General features: G+C 40.2%; 1 protein-coding gene across 6 annotated transcripts in view; it reads right to left on the reverse strand.

The window, feature by feature from the left end:
* adgb (androglobin) overlaps positions 1 to 19,935 on the reverse strand; it is a 47,747-nt gene that overhangs the window by 14,255 nt on the left and 13,557 nt on the right. For 3 of the 6 annotated variants that reach the window (XR_009396136.1, XM_059356721.1, XM_059356726.1), the window contains exons 10-28: positions 18,879 to 19,053; positions 18,360 to 18,453; positions 17,311 to 17,464; positions 14,041 to 14,086; positions 12,547 to 12,658; positions 12,332 to 12,395; positions 11,764 to 11,868; positions 11,382 to 11,411; positions 10,854 to 10,962; positions 10,444 to 10,582; positions 7,729 to 7,843; positions 6,936 to 7,103; positions 6,042 to 6,180; positions 5,722 to 5,856; positions 3,684 to 3,777; positions 2,840 to 2,971; positions 1,908 to 2,061; positions 1,528 to 1,715; positions 1,091 to 1,257 (exon numbers count right to left, since the gene is read on the reverse strand). Coding sequence is in view for 5 of the 6 variants with exons in the window: in XM_059356721.1 (XP_059212704.1) it covers positions 1,091 to 1,257; positions 1,528 to 1,715; positions 1,908 to 2,061; positions 2,840 to 2,971; positions 3,684 to 3,777; positions 5,722 to 5,856; positions 6,042 to 6,180; positions 6,936 to 7,103; positions 7,729 to 7,843; positions 10,444 to 10,582; positions 10,854 to 10,962; positions 11,382 to 11,411; positions 11,764 to 11,868; positions 12,332 to 12,395; positions 12,547 to 12,658; positions 14,041 to 14,086; positions 17,311 to 17,464; positions 18,360 to 18,453; positions 18,879 to 19,053 (2,320 nt within the window). In the remaining variant the exon portion in view is untranslated. The remainder of the gene's footprint in view (positions 1 to 1,090; positions 1,258 to 1,527; positions 1,716 to 1,907; positions 2,062 to 2,839; positions 2,972 to 3,683; positions 3,778 to 5,721; positions 5,857 to 6,041; positions 6,181 to 6,935; positions 7,104 to 7,728; positions 7,844 to 10,443; positions 10,583 to 10,853; positions 10,963 to 11,381; positions 11,412 to 11,763; positions 11,869 to 12,331; positions 12,396 to 12,546; positions 12,659 to 14,040; positions 14,087 to 17,310; positions 17,465 to 18,359; positions 18,454 to 18,878; positions 19,054 to 19,935) is intronic. The other 3 variants (XM_059356722.1, XM_059356724.1, XM_059356725.1) reach the window with 3 other exon arrangements.

Raw genomic sequence — 19,935 nt, forward strand, 5'->3', positions numbered from 1 at the left:
GGAACCTTTATTAACAGCACACTTTTAAGGGAAGTGTTGCCTCATTTATGTGTGAACAGGTATGTGTGCTTTGACAATGTGGTGTTGCCACTTTTAATCTCTTTGGAGATGGCTATCCGCCAAGCATTGTCCACCAGAGCTGCTAAAATATGAGTAAGAAAGTCTGAAGTAAGAACAAAACAGGAGAGTAAAAGGAGGGAGGTTCTGTTGTCTTTGGTAGAGTAAGGCATTAAAAAACCTTATTGCAATGTTGTGGGCTGAGTCCCACTTGTGACATATAATGCATACCTTCATCCTCTCTCTCTCTCTCATACAGTATGCCCACTCAATCACCACTGTAGGGGAAATGGCTGCAGATGGGAGCCCTGCTGTTGTGATATCTGTTTGATGCTTGTGGTGTGTGATGTGATGTGTCTGTGTGTTGCATATTAGGTTTGCAAAAATGCTATTTTCAGTAGAATAACTACCAAAAAACAGTTTTCAAACACTGAAACAGAGACATTTGAAAAAGCTGCTGACCCTTTTTTAGTTTGAAAAGACTGGGGTTTCATTTAAGTCTGAGCAGGAATAAACAGAGACCTTTAAAAACCATGAGTTAGAGACCCATGCTTGCTTCCTGATAGGCAAATCAGGGAAGGTTACATCGTAACTGAAAAGATCCAGTGTCACATGATCCATTTCCCAAAAGACAACAAATGGCATCAGCCTTGACCACCAGAGGTTAATTTAACATGATTCACAAATTACCGGTGTTGATCTTGCTGTCTATGCTAGCAGCTGTTGTGCAGTTCAATTCTGCATTTTATAATGCTACAAGCTATTATTTGAGCAAAGTGCAACAAATTCCCATATCGAGTGGCGTCATCAGCTTTACATGGAGTGCTTTTTTTGGCTGTTAAGTTAATTCAGAAAAGTAAAACAGTTACATTGCTTTAAAATGTTGGGGTTAAATATTTAGTTCAGTGAAACGTATTATCAAGCTACTTTGCAAGATTATCACAGAAAAAAACTTTCTAACATTCAGATACGAGTCTGACAAATCCAGAAGGCTTTCATTCAATTACTTTTGTTACTAGACCTATTGACTCACCTTTGTTTGCCAGGAAGCAGAACACAGGAATTACTACATGGCCCTTCCCAGTGTTGCCTGCCACCTCCTTCTCCTGGTCCAGAATGGACAGACGGATAAACACATCTGTCTTGGAAGTCTGAAACTGAATTGTTCCCAGGACGTCTGCCGTCACCTGCACAAGGTAACTGTGAAAAAATGCTTGTGGGTCAGAATATCAAGTTATTTTCTATTAAAAATGAGCTTTCAACTTGTTTGAGGAGTTACCTGTTTTGTTTAGTGAAGTGTTTTTGACTATTGTCACACCTTGCTTCTAATAATCAAACCTCTCAGATTTATATTCTCCAGTTTATATAACAGTCAGTGAGAGCTACAATGAATCCCAGTTGACCAGTGTAAATATGATTGTTATCATAAATATGAAAAATAAATACATACATAGTACACAATTATCTTACCGACATATGAGGTTTTTTTCATTGGGTATGTAATAATCCTTGAATTCCTTCACTGAGAACGTGTTGAGGGGGTTTTCATGGCACAGTTTTGGAAGGAGTTCCCTCGAGCCAATCAAGCGCATCCTCCACTTGGCACCAACAGGGGGTGATTCAGGTGTGACAGCCTCTGCTACAAAGGTATAACCAAGCTGGAACAACAGATACAGAGAGAGTGTTAGTAAATAACATGTTTGTACCTAGTCAGGCAGTGAGCATTCCTAAAGTGAAGCAATTTAACATATTAATAGAAAAGCTAGGAATATGCTGCTATTCTAAAATCACCAAAGAACACGTCAAGTACATGAAGATTTGAAGTGCAAGAATTCAAAGCACCCACAGACCTTGTTGGGTTGATAGACATGTGTTGCTACTTTGTTGAAAACCATGTCCAGCTCCTCGCCTGTGTCGTTATTTATGACGTGCAGCAGACAGTTAGGGATCGGGGAGTATACCTTTGGTAGCAGCAGCATCTCCTTAGGAACCAGGAACACCTCTCTGCACAACAACAATATAACAGATCTGAACAAATTGTTGTTTTCAACTGTTTTGTTGACATTCTGGAATGTCATGTTAAATAAATATCCACATTTCACAATACAAGCTTGATGAGTCAAGAGCTGAGTGCATTGCTCAAATGAAACATTATGACATTTGGTGTAAAGCGGACATTTTTTCAACCCATTCTTATTCCCAACTCATCACATACAGATGCTTGGACCTTTAAGTAATTTTTTAGGAACGTTAAGGATGATATTCTTCAAATCTGCAGTGTTTTTTTTGTGTGGAAGCAATTTCAAAGTCTCTGCAGCCTCTTGGTGTGAGCTACTGAGTCACCTTAACCTAGATTATTTTATGAGCATGGCAGATTATAGAAATAGGATTAAGGAATATTTGATCACAAAATGCCCTTGTCCTGTTACTGAACACTGCTAATTCCTGTTTGATCCATTTTATTTGACTGTTTTTATTTATTTTATATGACTAAAACCATAATTCATTTTAACCTCTTGCTATGTTGTTTTAAGTCTGTTGCTTATACTTTTCATGTGAAACTTTGTATGCTGTTGTTTTAGCCAACACTCCCTTTAAAAAGGGATTCTGTACCGCAATGGGAAATACTCCTGGTAAAATAAAAAATAAATAAAAATGGTTGTTGCCTAAATATAACTAAGTAGTGTTATTCACAATGGTTACCACATTCATCAATATTTTCAAAGTCACGTTGTCTTTCACTGATAAGTCCAAAAAGCCTTAAGTCACAATGTTCTCGAACCTAAAGACCAAGACCCAGGAGTTGGCTGTGTCTTGAAGAGAGACGGAATAATCAGCGAAGGTGATTCTGGTCCATTCATCCTGCTGACAGCGGTAGAGCTCTTCTTTTGTCCCAGAGTGGTCAATGATATAACTGTGCAGAAAACACACAAGGGCAGAGCCCATTTACAAACTTTAAATGTTTAAAAATATAAATAAAAACACCTTTATACTGAAAAGACCATGACAAAATCAACTCTTAGAAATTATTTAACCCAAAAAAAACCCCCAATACATTGGACGGAGGAAGATCCACTTCACGTTTCAGCGGGAACCTTGACTGAAGTGGATGTCACTTAAGGAAAAAATGCATGCTCAAAGGCTCAAAATACCCCCCAACCACTACTCCCCACACACACACACACACACACACACACACACACACACACACACACACACACTGACCAAGCTCTCAATGCTCATCCATACACATACTTCCCCAGGCAGCAGGTCATTCGGCAGACGCTGCTAGTCGATTGGAACGAGGAGAGGATAAACAGCAGATGGTACCACTGGGAAAAGATGGAACACAATGTGGAAAATGCTCCCTGCCTGGCCGCCACAGGCCGCCACAACCAGGAGAGGGAGCAGATTCTGGGCATGCGGTGCAACAGAGAGGCTAAGCGCATGCCATACAATGTACATGGAATTGGCACAGGACTGCAGGAGGAGCCCTCATATTCTCTCATATAATGGCATTCATGTGAATGAATACCTGCTAGGTTAATAAGCTGTGCAGTGTTTTTGTACATTGTGTGCACATTATTTATTATCATTCAGTTATTATAATAATTCATTTTATTTACCATAGCAGGAGGGCAGCATGTTTTTCTGCATCCGATTCAACTTTTGGCCACATGTCTAAAAGGATCTTCGATGCACTGAGGTTCTCCTTTGTGCCTGAATGACATAAGCACACACAGGAAGAAAAGTAGCCACCATTAAAGATGAAAGACAATCCATGTTGCTGTCAAACGCATGAAAAAATTATTGTAGCTGACCTAGTTCAAGGCCGAAAACAGAAATTGCAAAATGCATTTTTGCCTCATTCAGCGAGAGGTGAGAGAAGGAGATTATTCACGCCTTGACATTAACTTTCACACTCATCTCACCAGACAGGTAACCACTGTGACAGGACAGAACATTTCATAAAAGATGCAGTACTATGTGTTCATGAGTATGTGTGTGTCAGTAATTGTCTGCTTCTGCATATAAGTGAGAGAAACGGTCTGAAGAGACAGCTGCATGATAGACGTTTTTCACATCTGACATGTGGCATAGGTGTCCTCACATCCTCCCTCCGCCGCTTGCCTCCCTCCCTAGCGCTCAGCTCTCGCTTTTCAAATAGCCACTTTTCCAAATTGATGCAGCCATTATAGCGGGCCAAGGCTGGCTATTGAGAGATGAAGACCCCCTATCATCTTTAGAACCAAAGAGAGGCAACAGACAGACAGAAAACGAGGCAGACAGGAAAGAGTCGAAGTAGAACATAAAGTGGAAAAGAGCAAGGAGGAAAAGAGTTTTACAGAAATATGTGGTATAAACAGATGTGCTGTGAAAGAAATAAGAAAAGACAAGTTCTTACTTTTCTGTAAACGAAAGGCTTTTCAAAGTGTAGTTAGACAGGCAGTGTTTTTTTTTAATATGATTGGTGTTTTGCCATTACTGTAAGTGCCACTCTGGAAGCTGCACTTTGTGCTTTGACAAGTAAATGAATAAAATTTGAAAGAACTTAACCATGACAGGCCTATTTCATAGAAGTCAAGCTGTTCAATCTGTGAGTATGTGTGCATGTGCATGTGTGTGTGCGTGCTCATGCTAATGCCACATAACCACCAGCAATATTTTTTAAGGTTACTGGCAGATGGGTTTTATAATGATGTGGATTTTGTCTGGTATGCTTGAGCCACATTTTCAAGCCATAAAAAATGGACAAAATTCCGTCAACGCAACTGTAGAGCACTGCTTTATGCAAATACTGCATTAAAGAGGCTGTGCATACTCCCATACGTGCAAGTTATTCAGAGGGTGACACTGTCATGTGTTGTTCTCTCTGGAGAAGACACAGTTAGCTTCAGGTCCTGGAAATAAATAGAGAATGTCTGGGCAATGAAATGCTGCAAACAGCAGTACACCTTCATAGCAAGATAATTATCAGCACTTCTGGAGAAAATTGGATATTGACAATAATTTAATTGAAACTGAGGAAAAAATTTAAATTGGCTGCAATCTGCATGAGAGCTGGCAGTGAAACAATTAGAAACAAGAAGAAAAAAAGTATATTCCAATTCCAATATTCCAAAGCAGCCCAGATGAATAAATGTAACTATAAAAGTCAGTTCAGCTCAGTTCCGTCTTTAAAGTAATCTCTCATTCTTTCCTACAAGCTCTCCAGTATTTCCACGTCCTCTCCTCCCCATCTTTCACTTGCTGTCACCTTTGAGAGGTCTGGTTACTGATGCAGGAATGTTGTGTGCGTGTGTTCTTACATGTGTGTGTATCCCCTCTGTGGCCACCCCTCATCTGTCAGGGTGTATTAGTAAGAGTGGCAGTCTCATCAATACATATTTGTGCCTCTGCTCAGAGGCTCAATATATGCCACCAGGCTAAATCAAACAGTAAATGTAAGACACAGGAGGTGTTCTTTGTGTGCATGTGTGTTTTCGTACATTTAATAATCCACAAGTGAAACATTCTGTTGATTTAGTTGTTATTTTTTTCCCCAAATGTGACCCCCTTAAGACTGTATAATCAGAAGTGAGCATTTTTAACAATTAAAATGAAAGACACAATTAAATCCTGACCCTGACACTTAAACGAATGTGTGTGTAAGAGTGTGTGTACCTGGTTTTGAGGCATTGAAGGTCTCTCGCACCAGGTGCCCTTTAAAACCAGCCTGCAGAACGGTGACTGCCTTCACCTCCCTGTCTGTCGGCTCCCTGTCTCTCCAGCTTTCGGGAGGGTTTGATTCTGCATCCACTTGAGAGAGTAACAGCAGAGCATTGCAAATACTGAACTATGAAAACTAATTAAATATGATACAATGAGTAAAAGATTTATAAATTATTTTTGACTTGAATTAATTTAAATCTGTTTACTGTTGTTTTAGGCATATAAAAACACAAGCAAACAACAAGATTTACAAACAGACAAGTGACACTCACGCATAGAGGAGTGATCTTTAGGTTCAGTGGCCAAAAATGAGGGGTCAGCTGTGAGGGCCAGTGCAGCAAACCTCTCCTCTGCTGTCAGCTCCCTGCCCAGAGCCTCACACAGCATGTGGTAAACTGCGGCGTTAAACACCTTTAAACACATAAAAGTAAAAATTCATAATCGCAATTGTTTGTGTGCATCTCCAAGCAAGTGTATGAAGACGCTAATTTTTCCAGGTATTCTGATTTATGTTATTTACATCCTCAGTATGAGAATGACATTTTCTATAGGACCATAATTCATGACCCTTCAAGACTAACAGCCCTATTCCTCAAGTAGGCGGGTGGTTAGTCTACACATCATTCAATCACCACATAGGTCAGTGTGTATAATCTGCCACCAATCAAAATGTACAGACATTGACAAGAATGAACTTTCAAGCTCAGCAGGCATATTGTTGTAATTCCATACTTTGATTTTTAAATAAATCTTACACTACTCCAAAGAGTAGAATAAGCAATGTTGTTAAAGCGCAAACAGGTGCTGTGTGCATTTGTTTAGTGCATTTTAAGTTCAATGTACAGCTCAGGCCATTATTATTGTGTAGGCTGCTGAGAAACATGTGTATTAACATTTTAATTCTCAAAGCACAGCAAGGCGTTGGAATTGGTGATAAAATTCATAAAAATTGAATGAAAAACGTTTATTGAATAAAGTCGAACATTTGTGGCACAGTAGCTAAACAACATGGCTGGTTAGGAATGAATGAGAAGTGCAAGTATGAAGAGTGCATTTATTCCTCACTCATTGATATTGTCAATAAATTACCAAGGTAAGTATAAAGCAAGGTGAGCAATCACTGTATGCACATCACAGCTGTGTACAATCACAGGTAGACAAGCTACCTTGCTGTGCTCCCCTTTCCCCAGGGCAGTGTTGATGTTTTGGGGGCAGTGAGCCTCTTCGAGGTTTCTTCTGGCTACTTGCTGTTCCTGCTCATCGCTAAAGGAAGTCACCACTCCAGACAGCGCCCTGAAGATGGATGAGGCCTGCTCGGTGAAACGAGCACTTTCCTGTTTAAAGTAAGAAAGCAGTGGGGGAGCGTTCAATTCCTGTTTAGTGGTGCAAATTAAACAGAATGCAAGTTAAATTGAGGGAGAAGCAGAGTGCCCATGATACCAATGCACTTCTGTGTTAACTTTGGTGTTGGTACATCAGGCTAAAAAATAAGAAAGCAGAGGCATAGTCTGACTACCATGATGAAGCTGGAGTAAATATTAAAAAATGTTACAGCGGGGACATTGCAACTGGGCCAATTTCAACCTGTCCATCTATCTGTTCAGCAAACTTCTTTTCTGTTTTATTCTGTTATAACTTAGCCTGAACAGGTTGCATTTATTTTGTTTCTGCTCCTGCTAAACTTTTTGTTCCAAGAGTTTTTGTTCCAACACATATCCAAATTAAAAATATCAAAAACATTTTCTGTATTCTATTTTTTTGGAGGATTGTGCTGTTTTGGCAGTGTTATTCATACTCTGAGTGTTTTCTAGTTCATTTGTTTAGTCACCACTACATTTCTCACTATGTGCCCCTTTTCGTTTTATGTGTATTGTCATCTTTTTGTGAGCGAGGAAGTGACTTGGCGAGTTATAGGGAAATTAAGGCAACTGTCAACTGATAAATAAGGGCCTTGGTCACCTTAGTAAGGTGTGACATGACTGTTTCTTCATCCCCAAAGATGAAAGGTGTCTTGCTGCACAGATGGATGTGGTAGCCCAGTGCTGCCTTTGAGTGGAAGGACAACACATGGCGACTGGAGGGGAAAGAAAGGAAACAGAGCATTGTTAAAACAGGACAAACAAACAAACAACTAAAACAGTCCATTAATGACTACTTTTTAATGGCTACATATGTTACTACAAGGTCAATCAGAGTTGTTTAGTCATTATTTGTAAAGATTTAGAGGCCTGGAAGCTATATTGAATTTCACAAGGTAAAAAAAATAGAAAGCAGTGAAACATCAAAAAGGAAATACAGTTTGTGTAGCAGCAACAAATTTTTCCTTTCTTTCCCGTTGTTGTTAATTATCTCAAAACCACTCAGATTCATGTGATGACCTTGCAGTTCCTGACCCCCAGGCTATGCTTTACATAATTTACCTTTGTCATTTCAATTACTAAGTATAACAGTGTCTAAATATTAGCCTGCTTTGATGTAGTTACCTCCATTAACCACCCTGTGGGTTTACAGCACAATCACATGGAAATTGCCTGAAGTAACACTGAATAAAATCTGTTTTGATCTTATTAGTGTAGCTATGTTTCTGTCAAGTAATACTGATGGGTCAAACATCCAGAAGTGCTGTAGCCTAATGTCCTGTCTGCCAAGTGCCAAGTCGAGTTCACAGGGCCTGGTCAGGCATGAGAAAGTGGAACCCCACTTCCTTGGCCCCATTAGCTTTACATAATGCAGCCATCACAGCCTAACTAGATGGATGAGCACTGAGGCGGAGCTGGGCTAGTGCTGTAGCAGAAGAAAACAGCAAAGAAAAGGGAAACGGATGACAGAGAGAGTGAGAGAGAGAAAAGAAGGTGAAGAGTATGGGAGAGAAGAAAGGAAGAAGAGACAAATCAAGAGGGAGGCAGAAAGAGAGGGAGATGTACAAAGGAGAAGGGACAAAAAATAACTTCTTTAAAATTAATAGATAAGCATCAAACAGTATGTTCAACAAATGTGGAAGAAAAAAGAACACAGGGTCAGTAAAGAGACTCAAGAAAACAACACATTGGTGAAATAGTGTACCACGTACAGATAGACCTTTAGGGACATACAAAGAGAAAGTGGAAGCATTTTAAAAATCACTGCTGCCCAAAAGCATGAGCATATCAGCTATTTTCTCCTGGAGCGAGTGTACTATGGGGCGTATGGGCATAGTTGAGTGCTATGTATGTGATTATGGCTCAGTGGTAATTGCACTGCTGCATACCTGCACCTGACCCCAGAAACTAGGCCCTCTGCTTCTAGGCCAAGTAGCACCCATTAATAGAGACTAGGACAGATGCTTTTTACTGCTTTTCAGAGCATCCGAGGTAGGCAGATATCCTGCTCACTTTATGATAGCTTTAAGTAGATCTCTGCATAGCTGAAAAATTCACAACAAGAGTGAAACGCTTTCTTTCATCAAAATCTCCCAAGGGTGCTGTGCATAAGAAAAGAGAAAAAAATACACTTTTATAACAGGTTCCCATGTTGGGAATTAAAAATCTAACCTTGGCACCATTAGTGACATACTGATGAGCGCTTAGGGTAATTTAGGGTTACAGATGTAAGCGTAAAAGTGGAAAAATGAAATGCCAGAAGAGATGACATTTTGTTTAAAACATATTTGAAATATGAAAATTGATGAGTTGAAAATGTCATCAGAAAATTGCCACCTGGTTTTCACAAGGTGAGAATTAAGCCAGCAAACCTATGATGAGATAAATGTAAACCCTTTGAAATATTAAGGTTTTTTCACTTGTGAACATGTATTGGTCAAAACTGAAGTCACATTGTCAAAACTTTTCATACAGTCAGCTAAACAAAAAAGTGGATCAAATTGTGAATGATTTTTCAATTTTCACAAAATGCATTGAATAATCACATTTTCAATTCTCATTCATTCTCCGCCACCTGCAACATGTATTTTCAGCACATTTCAGCATTTTCAAAACTGTAAAAAAAATTATTCCAAAACACAGCTGATTGCAATTTCAGCAATTCAGAAACAAAAGCTGGATTAGACATTCCAGATGTACCAGCTACAGTATGAGTGATTATATCACAGGTTGTTGATGTTTTTTTCTTGTTTTTGTAATTATAGTTGCCACCCTATAATTTCAAGTTTTTTTTCAACAGGTAAATTAACATATACAAAGGCATAAATATAAAATAAAGGATACCAAAGCAATTTGCTACATCTCTGATTCTTGTTTCTTGTTTCTTGTTCAAACTTCAAAGATAATCTTCATCATTTATGTAATGCTCCCTGTTGTTCATGTTTTTTAGGTCAGTGGGTTATAATGGACAATGTATGCTTTCTTAATTTCTGCCAGAGCTAAGGTTGAAAAAGCTTATTTAAGATATGAAAGTGTTTTGTTTTGGTGAGTGAGTTTTCAAGGTGAATTTAGCCAAAAGGTTTGTTAGTAATCCAATGTGTATGAAAAGAATATGTGGTAATATTGACCGATGCTTGTTTAGTTACATACAGACACAAGAATTAAAGTGCTACAATATCAAATATTGTAAGTATGAAATGGCCTACTCAAAGATATCCTATTGTGTTAGTAACTAATAAGGCTCATGAACTGATCCAAGCTTTTAATTTTGATTGATACAGTACACAGTTCTCAGAATTCATTAGTGCTGTCCTACCCTGGGGGTAAGTTAAGCATGGCTGCCTTTGAGGAGGTGGTCTTGATGGTGAGAACTGGCAGCTGAGACTGCAGGCTTTTCCAGGAGTAGGGCTGGGCGATGAGAACTGCAGGCCGACATGCTGCTGACATTTCTTTTTCTATGAGTGTTGGAGAGCAGAGAGAAAATGTGTACTGGTCACACACCACAGTGATTACAAACAAGTCACGAAATGTACATTTTTAATGTTTTATATGAAAATGTACATACATTATATAGCCCAGTAGTACAGGGTTTGTGCATGTTGTAACTGTTCTTTACATTACTTGCATTGGAAAATCCTTTTGTACCCACTATCTTTGTGTCAGCAAGTGTGTGTATGTGTGTGTGTGTGTGTGTGTGTGTGTGTAGATGTGTAGATAAATCCTTACTCTCCTCAGCCGTTTCTCCCCACAGAAGCAGAGCAGAGAAGCTGATGAGGATCTGGGGAGGTTGCAGGCTGTCCACACACAGGTACTGAGTGCCTCTCACCTCCGGACACTGTGGAGAAAACACACACACATGCACACACACAAACCCACACTGGCCTTAGTTATCAGTATGAAAGCATGAAAGCAGACAAGAAAAAGAACAAGTTAAAGAGAGGGAAAGAGCAGAAAGCCGTAAGGAGGGATGATGGATAAAATGATAGAAGGGTGGCTTAGTGCAAGAGAAGCTGAAGGAAAATAGAGGGAAAGAAGGGGAGGTAAGTGAAGGAAATAATAAGGAGATACAAAAGAGCTGAGTGAGTTGAAGAAGAATTTAAGGTGGTACCTGAAAAGGAAAGGCCAAGAAAGTGAATTTAGTAATGTAAGAAAAAGCAGCTGGTGAGAAAGACAGTGAGAAAAGACAAGGTAGGAGACAAAGAGAAGGGCAGAAAATACAGATAGAGAACAAGAGAAGAGGGAGAGAATGCATACGTGTCCGGCATGACAAGCAGACTCAGCAGTCTATATACAGAGAAGTGCAAACACACACAAAGAGTTAGATAAAAACCTGTGCGGCGCCCGTGCGCCCGCACGCATGCACACGCACACGCACATGCACACGCACACAGACACACACCACTCTCAGACAACTTTAGATGTGTTTATATGTTGTGCATATGACAGTCACAGAACTTTATAGTCTCATACTTTCTGAAGACAGTATGAGTTTTACACTACTCAACTGATCAACAGCGCAATGCAGCAATATGTCATCAAAGTTTTCAGGTTTCAGGAAGGCATCACAAGTGGCAAATTGTGTTTTCATGCAAATATTGGTGCATGTATGTGTTTCTGTGTGTTTGCAAGTGTGTACTTCAGGGCTTGCGACAGTAGATGTCACATGGAGGGATCCGGTGGTAAGATGTGTAGGTGATCCAGTACAGTTAGTGCCTGTTGCAGTTTTAGGCAAGACGGTGCTCTGCAGACAACAACAACTAAAATGAATAACAATATATCTAATGCTAACGCCATTAATGTGTCACAAAGACATACAGGAAAATAAATGGAAAATACATCAGAAAGAATATAAATGGTAAAATGGTTAATGGACTGTACTTATTCATTGCTTTTAACCAAAGCGATTTACACTACAGACTGCGCACATTAATCCATTCACACACACATTCATACTGGTGGCCGAGGCCATCCTACAACGGTGCCAGCTGTCACCATTGGAAATTCATTCACACACCGATGAACGCAGCATTGGGAGCGATTTGGGGTTCAGTATCTTGCTCAAGGATACTTCAACATGTAGGCTGCCATGGTCAGGGATCAAACCACCAACCTTCCAATCAGTGAGTGACCAGCCTACCAACTGAGCCACAGCCGACAGAATATGTAGAAATAAGTTAACAAGTTATTATAATGACATACTATACCTTAATATGAGATTTGTGGATATGATGTGGGTAGATTTGTGGTCTATGGAAAATAAATAGAGTTCTGGAAGAAAAACACATATAATTAGAATATTTATCACAAAACTTTGAGGCCCCTAAACCATCCTTTATTTTACCACAGTCCATTTTTATCTGTTGGTATAGTATGTTTACATGCATAAATTTGTGTCTGTGTGTGTGTTTGTGTGTCTCACTGAAAGCATTTATCAAAGTCATCCAGGTCCACCCAGGTCTCCTGCAGGTTGGGACTGACAGCAGCAGAGGGATCCTCAGTCGCATGCTCCTCCAATGCAGTTTTGGGTCGATCTGGAGAGGAGATTCCTTTGTGATTAATTTGATTCTGTTGGGTAAGACGAAGGGTCAGCAACCTTTATTAACCCAAGAGCCATTGTTGTCAAAGAAAAAAAGAGAAAAATTGTTTTGGAAAGCTGCCACAAACTAGACTTAAAATTGGCACATTTTTGAGGCAATTTAAGGCAGTTAAGTTAAGGCAATATATCCTATATATAGGTCTGTAGACTTTCATAATCTATGATGCACCTTTAGTTGACTAAAATATAACAAAAAATAATTGCCTTTAAGCGTTTATAAACATTTTTACAACTGAAAAATACAAATCGCTTTTGGCCTACACTAATGATAAATGAAAATTGAAACGTAAAGAAATAATCGTTTCCATTTCGTATAAAAAGCCTGAAGAGCCACATGTGGCTCCAGAGCTGCAGGTTGACTACCCTGGGTTAGACATTTGTTGTTAGGGAGAAGGTTTGCAGATGGATTATAAAGCAAAGTACTTTATTTAATATCATTCATTACTGCTAATACAAATCCACAACATCTCAATATAAGAGAAAAACATATCATGCTGAGTAGCATCCGAGTTGACTGTTGCTTTTCATGCCAGATTAAATACCAAATAGATATAAAATTGCCTGTGAAATCTCCCATTTAAAAATGCTGCTAGTAACAAAATGCCTTTCCTCTTGTGACTCATAGCAAGTTATCCTAGACTCAAATCATTATCTTAAATACAGTGAGCCGAATTGGCCAAACTCCCACATAATGGCATAGTGTAAGAGCACATGCACATCCATACTCCCACTCACTGACTCCCACTTTCTCAATGCATGCAGAGCAAAGTCAGAGACATGTGCACACAGACACACTCTCCACCCAAAAAACACACACATATACGCACACACACACAGACGCACACACAGTTGCTCTGCCCCCAGGCTCTTCTCAAAGCGAGAAGTCTGATCAGAAAGCTGAGGCGGCGAGGGCCAGTGTCTCTGCTGCTGAGCAATGGTGGTCCGTTAACTCAAACTGCAGGTGTTACTAAGCAACTAAACGGGGGCAGAGAGAAGGCAGAGAACTGGCTAGTTGTCATAAGGCATAATTTCAGTCCCATCTTCTTCAAAGTGTCTTGGCCAACTGACGGAGGCATGGAGCGAAAAATGGAGGGAGTGGAGGTGGAGATTGGAAATACTTCTAATCACATTAATTGGACTATGCTGCACAGATGCTGTTCAATTCAACCAATAATGAAGACAGTCACTGCATTCATTATTTCCAATAAAACAGAATTAATGAGAATATTAGACTTCAGGTAAGGCAATCTTGTATACTGGTACAGATTATTTTCAACATGAATGAGGGGCACAGCATTGCAAGGGAACAGCTTTTACCATTGGAGATTTCATCGTTGTCCTTCTTCCTGTCCTCTGCAGTAACCTAAAGGGACAGAGAGAGAGAGTTAGAGAGGCATGAACAGTGAGTTGCTGATAGAGTAACACTGCCAGAGATACGCCTCCGCCCTCTAGTGATTCCATGCCAGCTGTGGTGTCGCACCATTCTCGTTGAACACCACGGGACACGAGATGTGGTTTAATGTGACAAGGGCTGCTCCTCTCCTGCTAAAAACACCACCAGGGAATACCAGCTCTAATTTACTTGGACTGTCTGACAGATGAGGAGTTATAATGTTGTTTAGCATGTTACTTCTCTTAGAGGGGAATTACTCAACAGCTCTGATTTCATGCTCGTATGCTCAACACAATAAAGAAATATTGCTAATGAGTCATTTTAAAATCCTTCATATACCACGTTCTTCTGTCTGAGCAAGTCATGAGATGATGTGGTCTGGAAAAGTGGATCACTGCTGCTTTGAAAACAAAGCTAGAAATAAATGCAAGACTATGTACACCTGTATCAACTAGCTGAACTTTCCTCGAGGCCCTTTCATTTGAAGTTCTTTTCTCAAATGCCCCCTTGAGGAAAAACCCTGGTGAATGTCCAAGAGTTTACTCAGCTCTGAATAAGAATTATGGCTTTGTGTCGTGTAACTTCAAATCAACAGCAGCCAAGACTCTCTGATGAGTCAGAGTGAGTGTGTGTGTCTGTTTGTGTGAGTCACCACTTATTTGAATAAGTACCCGGAGACCCAGACAGACGGAAAGAAGGCATTGTGATTTGGAGGCACACTTGACCTCCACTCCAACACTATAGCAATACTTTCTGCAACAGAAAAGGTAAATGCGTGTTCTCACAAGACACTGTAAAACTTTGAGTCAAGCTTAAAGGCATGGTACGTCCCTTCCACCCACAACATGCTATTTATAAGACTGTTTACCTGTGTATAGTAAGAGAACACTGAGGATGATAGTGTAGATCTTACACACAAGGGTTTTTAAGCTGCTGATTTTGGAGGAGAAAGTTATTTTTTTTCTGTGATCAAATCACAGTTGTGGGTTTATGGGTGCGAGAAGGCACATTTTTTAATCCCACACTTCATGGGGCTTTATTTTACACAGCCAGAGTTAAGTCTTTGCTCTCCAAGAGACTCTCTCCGTATTTTACATATTCCCCTGAAGTGTAGCCCAATTCATACATGAAAAATATCAAACTGGAATCACTGCCACTGCAGTTGTATGTTCCAACAACCGGCCAAGCAGCAGTTTAAGTCCATGTCTGTCCAGAATTATATGTGGCCATAGATAAATTGGATGCTTCACACATATCTTCAACCTGGCAGCAGTCAAGGTGGGAACCCAGGACAAGTGTCAACAATTCAGTATCTGACCAAATGTGAAATATGGTTACACTCTCTCCTTCTGTTACTGTGTTATGGTGTTAAATAAAAAGGTCAAAAAAGTGTTTCTGCAGAACATTATGATCTCATTGGGAAGATGACCTTTGACCTTTTGGACATAAAATGTTATCACTTCATCATTTTATCCCAATTAGACATTTGTGGGAAAAGTTGTCATAGTGTATTCATTCTTGAATTCCACCAAACCAACCAAACAAATTTGTATCAGTTCATCATTGCTTGTGCCAAATTTGAATAAATTCCTCAAGGTGTTCCTGAGATATCACAATCACAGTGATGGGACAGATGCGAGTTCAGAGTGCAGTGAGCTTGGCCTTTAACCCTTTACCACCAAAATCTAATTTATTTCATCTTGAGTCCACATAGACCTTTGTGTCAATTATAGAAATTACTCCCAGGTTTTTCTGAGATATCTTGTTCAAAAATTGTGAGGAACAATCCAAAATAATAAAGCCTCCAGAGGCATGAAATATCAGATAAAACAAAGGCTGTAATTGATATCGGCACACATACTGGACTTTGGGAAGTGTAGTTCTCTAGCACAAGTAAACTGAAACCAAGAACAGGCTTTGGTGGTTTTTAGAGATTAACTACATTCCAAGCATATTTGAGTTTAAAACAGCACAGTTACACCAGGATCTGATTCTTTTACCCACACTAATGTCAAGTGAGCAGGCCATGAGGGTATTAGGAACATCATGTGACACCACCTTCTTATATTCTAGGAGCTTTACACAGAGGTTGATACTGTTGGCCAGAGTTGACAGAAAAAAAAGGGGGGGGGGGGTTCTAAACAGCAAAAAACCCATTTCACTAGATGGACAGTCCCGTCTGCACGTGACCCACCATGTGCTTGCGAAGAGCAGGAACACACACGGAGTAAAAATGTAGCATACATATGACACACACACAAACCTACCCACATGAGTGCATGTGCACACACACACATCAAACGACACATCAAATTAGCGTGTCCATACTGCCCTAGCCTAACCGCTCTATAACTGGTCACAGTTACACAAGAGGGCGATTAATATGAACTCTATTTTTTCTCTGTATGCTAGGAGTGAAGTGTAATAATGAACCCCCCAGGAGACGCAGACACTGATGGCTCACCATCTAATTGCACTGCTTTTTTCATCAGCACAGAACACGACCTCTCCCTGTATGAAACCCACGCGCCCCGTTCACCACCGCCACACACCAGAGATTCTCTTTTCCCATCTCCCTCTGTTTCTTGCTCCGCTTTCATCTCTCCCTGTCCAACTGTCACTTCCTTCCAATTTTTCAGTCCCCTTCCTTTCTTATTCTGTATAGTTGTCCCCCTTCTTTATCCCTCTCTATCTTTGTCTCTATCCTTGTCTCCGTATCTATCCGTGTCTCTCTGCTCTGAACCCAGCCCCCTCCTGATCTCCCTTCCCTCACTGGTTCTCTCTTTAGCACAGATGTGCCCCTGGTCAGTGGTGGCCTGGCTGGGAGACAACAGAAGTGACTTTGAGACTGGGGGATGGCAGCCTTGTTGTCACTGACACACAGAGCTACTCTGATGAGCCTTCAACTGCTTACTCACAGGGTAGACAGAGGGGTGAGAGAGGAAAAAATAAACAAGGAAATAACAAAAAGAGGCAACACATTTTCGCGGACAGCTGCTACTATCTTAGCTGTTGGACAAATAGCATTACGCTGGGCTTTGCAGATCCTCATACCTATTTAAAATAATTACTTGGGGCTACTACAATTAATTGAGGTTATATGTGCAACAACAGATGATCTGTGAAATGTTAAACACACAAACGCTAAATGTTTAAATCAACTCTTTGCCCCAGCAGACAGTAATTCTATGTACCTCTATTTTGTCTGTTGTGCTGTTGGGTGAGTTAGTGGTGCGTTCAGCTGCATCAGGCTCAAGGCCTCCTCTGCATTCAGTCTCCTCTGTCTCAGCAATGGACACCAGAGGGGATCCGTACAAACGTTTCCTCTGAGCGCTCTGCTCGGTCTCTCTAACACACAAAGACACACATTCCAGCTACATGTGTACATACAGCACATGCATCATAACATCCACACATCTCATCTCATGGTAACATGTTTAGAAGCAATACACCATATCACATATAAATGAGTCACGCATGTCACATTATAGACATCAAATGACACCAGAACAGCATTTCTACTGTAAGAGAATCTGTGATTGTTGTCTTGTAGCTTAAAGGGATAGCACACAGAAAAATCTAAACTGTTTTTCTTTTCTCTAATTGTAGTGCTATTTGCAGAGTGTTGGAACTAGTGGCCGTATAGATGTCTGCCTTCTCTCTCTATCACCAGCGCAGTGATACGGTTAGCAGGTGTTGTGATGCAGAAAAAAATGGAATTAAATGAAACTGCTCACGACAAGATCTGGGATTATCTTGAGTAATAACGTCATGAGATCTAGAAAGAGACATTGCAGTTACGTTTTTCAAATGTATGTTTTGGGCACTTTGAGCACCACAAGCAAAGTGCTATCTAGTTCCATTATATTTGAGAGAAGGCAGACATCTCTACGACCAGCATCTCAAAAGACCTAAGTTGATAAATAGCACTACGACTATTAGCACTAAAATATGATTTTATGATGATTGATTTTGGAGAGAATTGTTCCGTTAATAATGTCGGCAAACATTTATTTCAGGTAGTATTGTAATAGTCATTAGGGATCAAAAATGCTATCTGTATCGGATCGTCAGATGGAGGCTGTTTTCTGACTTCCTTCCTCTACAGTGAGGTCAAGGTTAGCTGTAGAAAAGTAAAATACTCTTACAACAAATATGATCGTTAAATGAGCAGAAGAGCAGGGTGAAAGAAAAGTATCATCTCGTTTCATTTCTCAGTTTAAGATCATTTAAATGTACATACAGTTCCGGGATGGGGCCAATGCCGCTCTTGACACGGTAGGAGAGAAAAGGGCTGGCAACCTCAATGAACTGCTCTGGTTTTGACAAAAGAAGCTCTGCAAAAAAAAGGAGAGAGAAAAAAAACCCCTCGCACATCATGCCAGCACTGCTTTTTCACACTCTTTTTACTGCATATTTTGTTTCACCCAGAGATCAGCTGATGTCAGATATGCCCGAGCCAGCAGCTATTTTCATTACAGAAATATTGTAGCTATCCTCCTCCTTTTTTCATTTCAGCATGCGGTACTGTATGCCCTCTGTACTGCAGGCTCTAAATCTCCTGCATTAGCACTCGCTTTCTCTTCTAGTCATATTTATTTATGACATTCACCTACACTCTATCACATAATTTGTGCTTTTCTATTTGTTTGATATCCTCCCCTGCATCCTCCTCCTGGTTTCCCCCCCTCACCACCTTTTTTTCCAAACTTAATTTTAACATCTTTTCATTTTATTTCCTCCCCCTCAATCTCTCACGCACTTTGTGGTTCATCCGTGACCACAGTCTTCTTCCGCTGGCGGATCAGTTTCCATTGAGGTACAGGTGGAGGTTTGGGTGGTGCCTGCAGCTGGCCTGTCCGGGTTCTGGTCAACAGGACAATGTGGCTGTACAGCAAGGACAGACCGCACTGACGAAGAAACTCTGAGGAATTAGCCTGTGTGCCCGCATATAAAGAAATGCACAGAAATAAACACATATGCAGTGTTCACCCATGAGCATGAGCAAAATGCAGTATAAAACCTATTCTCCCATACTGCGGATTACTGTCAAGTGTAACCAACTCTACAGGTGAATCAAATCAAAGTGTAAAAGGAAATTCTGACCCAAGATCAGAGAGTGGAGGTGAAATAACACCTCCAAAAAAAGGAAAATATTGCCCACCAATTAGCCTTAGCATGGGTGTAAATAATAAAACAAGTGAAGCCTGTTGAGGCGAAGCATCCAAATAGAACACACCATGCCCCCAGGTCATAAGCACTGCGTTTCATCTCCACCACCCACTGTTATTTTGGGGCTTCAGCACATTTTTCACATTACTTTGCCATATACCAGAGGTGACTAAGATAGGATATATTTTAAAAGGTATTGAAATATTATTATAGGTTTTCATATTAAGGGCAAATGTCCTATTATGTGTGAGTTAATTAAAGCTGGGGTATGCAGATTTCTGGAAGAGCTCCTCCTACAGCTCTCCCCTCTCTTGTCCTAAGCCCCTCCCACCAAATCACCCTGTTTTCTGTTGCACTTGTGGGCCTATAAAGCTCTTTAAGATGGCATACTGTAATTCAATGCTCTAGCTAGCTCCTCAGGGTGTTAATCACATGTTTCATTACCATACAATATTATATTGATTTGATTGGACAAATAGTGCACAGTCTGCCACGATACAATTTCAATTTGATACTATTTAGGGGCTTGCGATTAATATGAGCCGATATCATATGTCTGTTTAATGCATTCAGTTACATTGAAACCAACTCACAAAAGATACCAAAATATGATTTGATTTTAATGAGCTATTCAAGACATTTCAATT

This window comes from Centropristis striata, chromosome 18 (assembly GCF_030273125.1).
Source record: "Centropristis striata isolate RG_2023a ecotype Rhode Island chromosome 18, C.striata_1.0, whole genome shotgun sequence".
NCBI lineage: Eukaryota > Metazoa > Chordata > Actinopteri > Perciformes > Serranidae > Centropristis > Centropristis striata.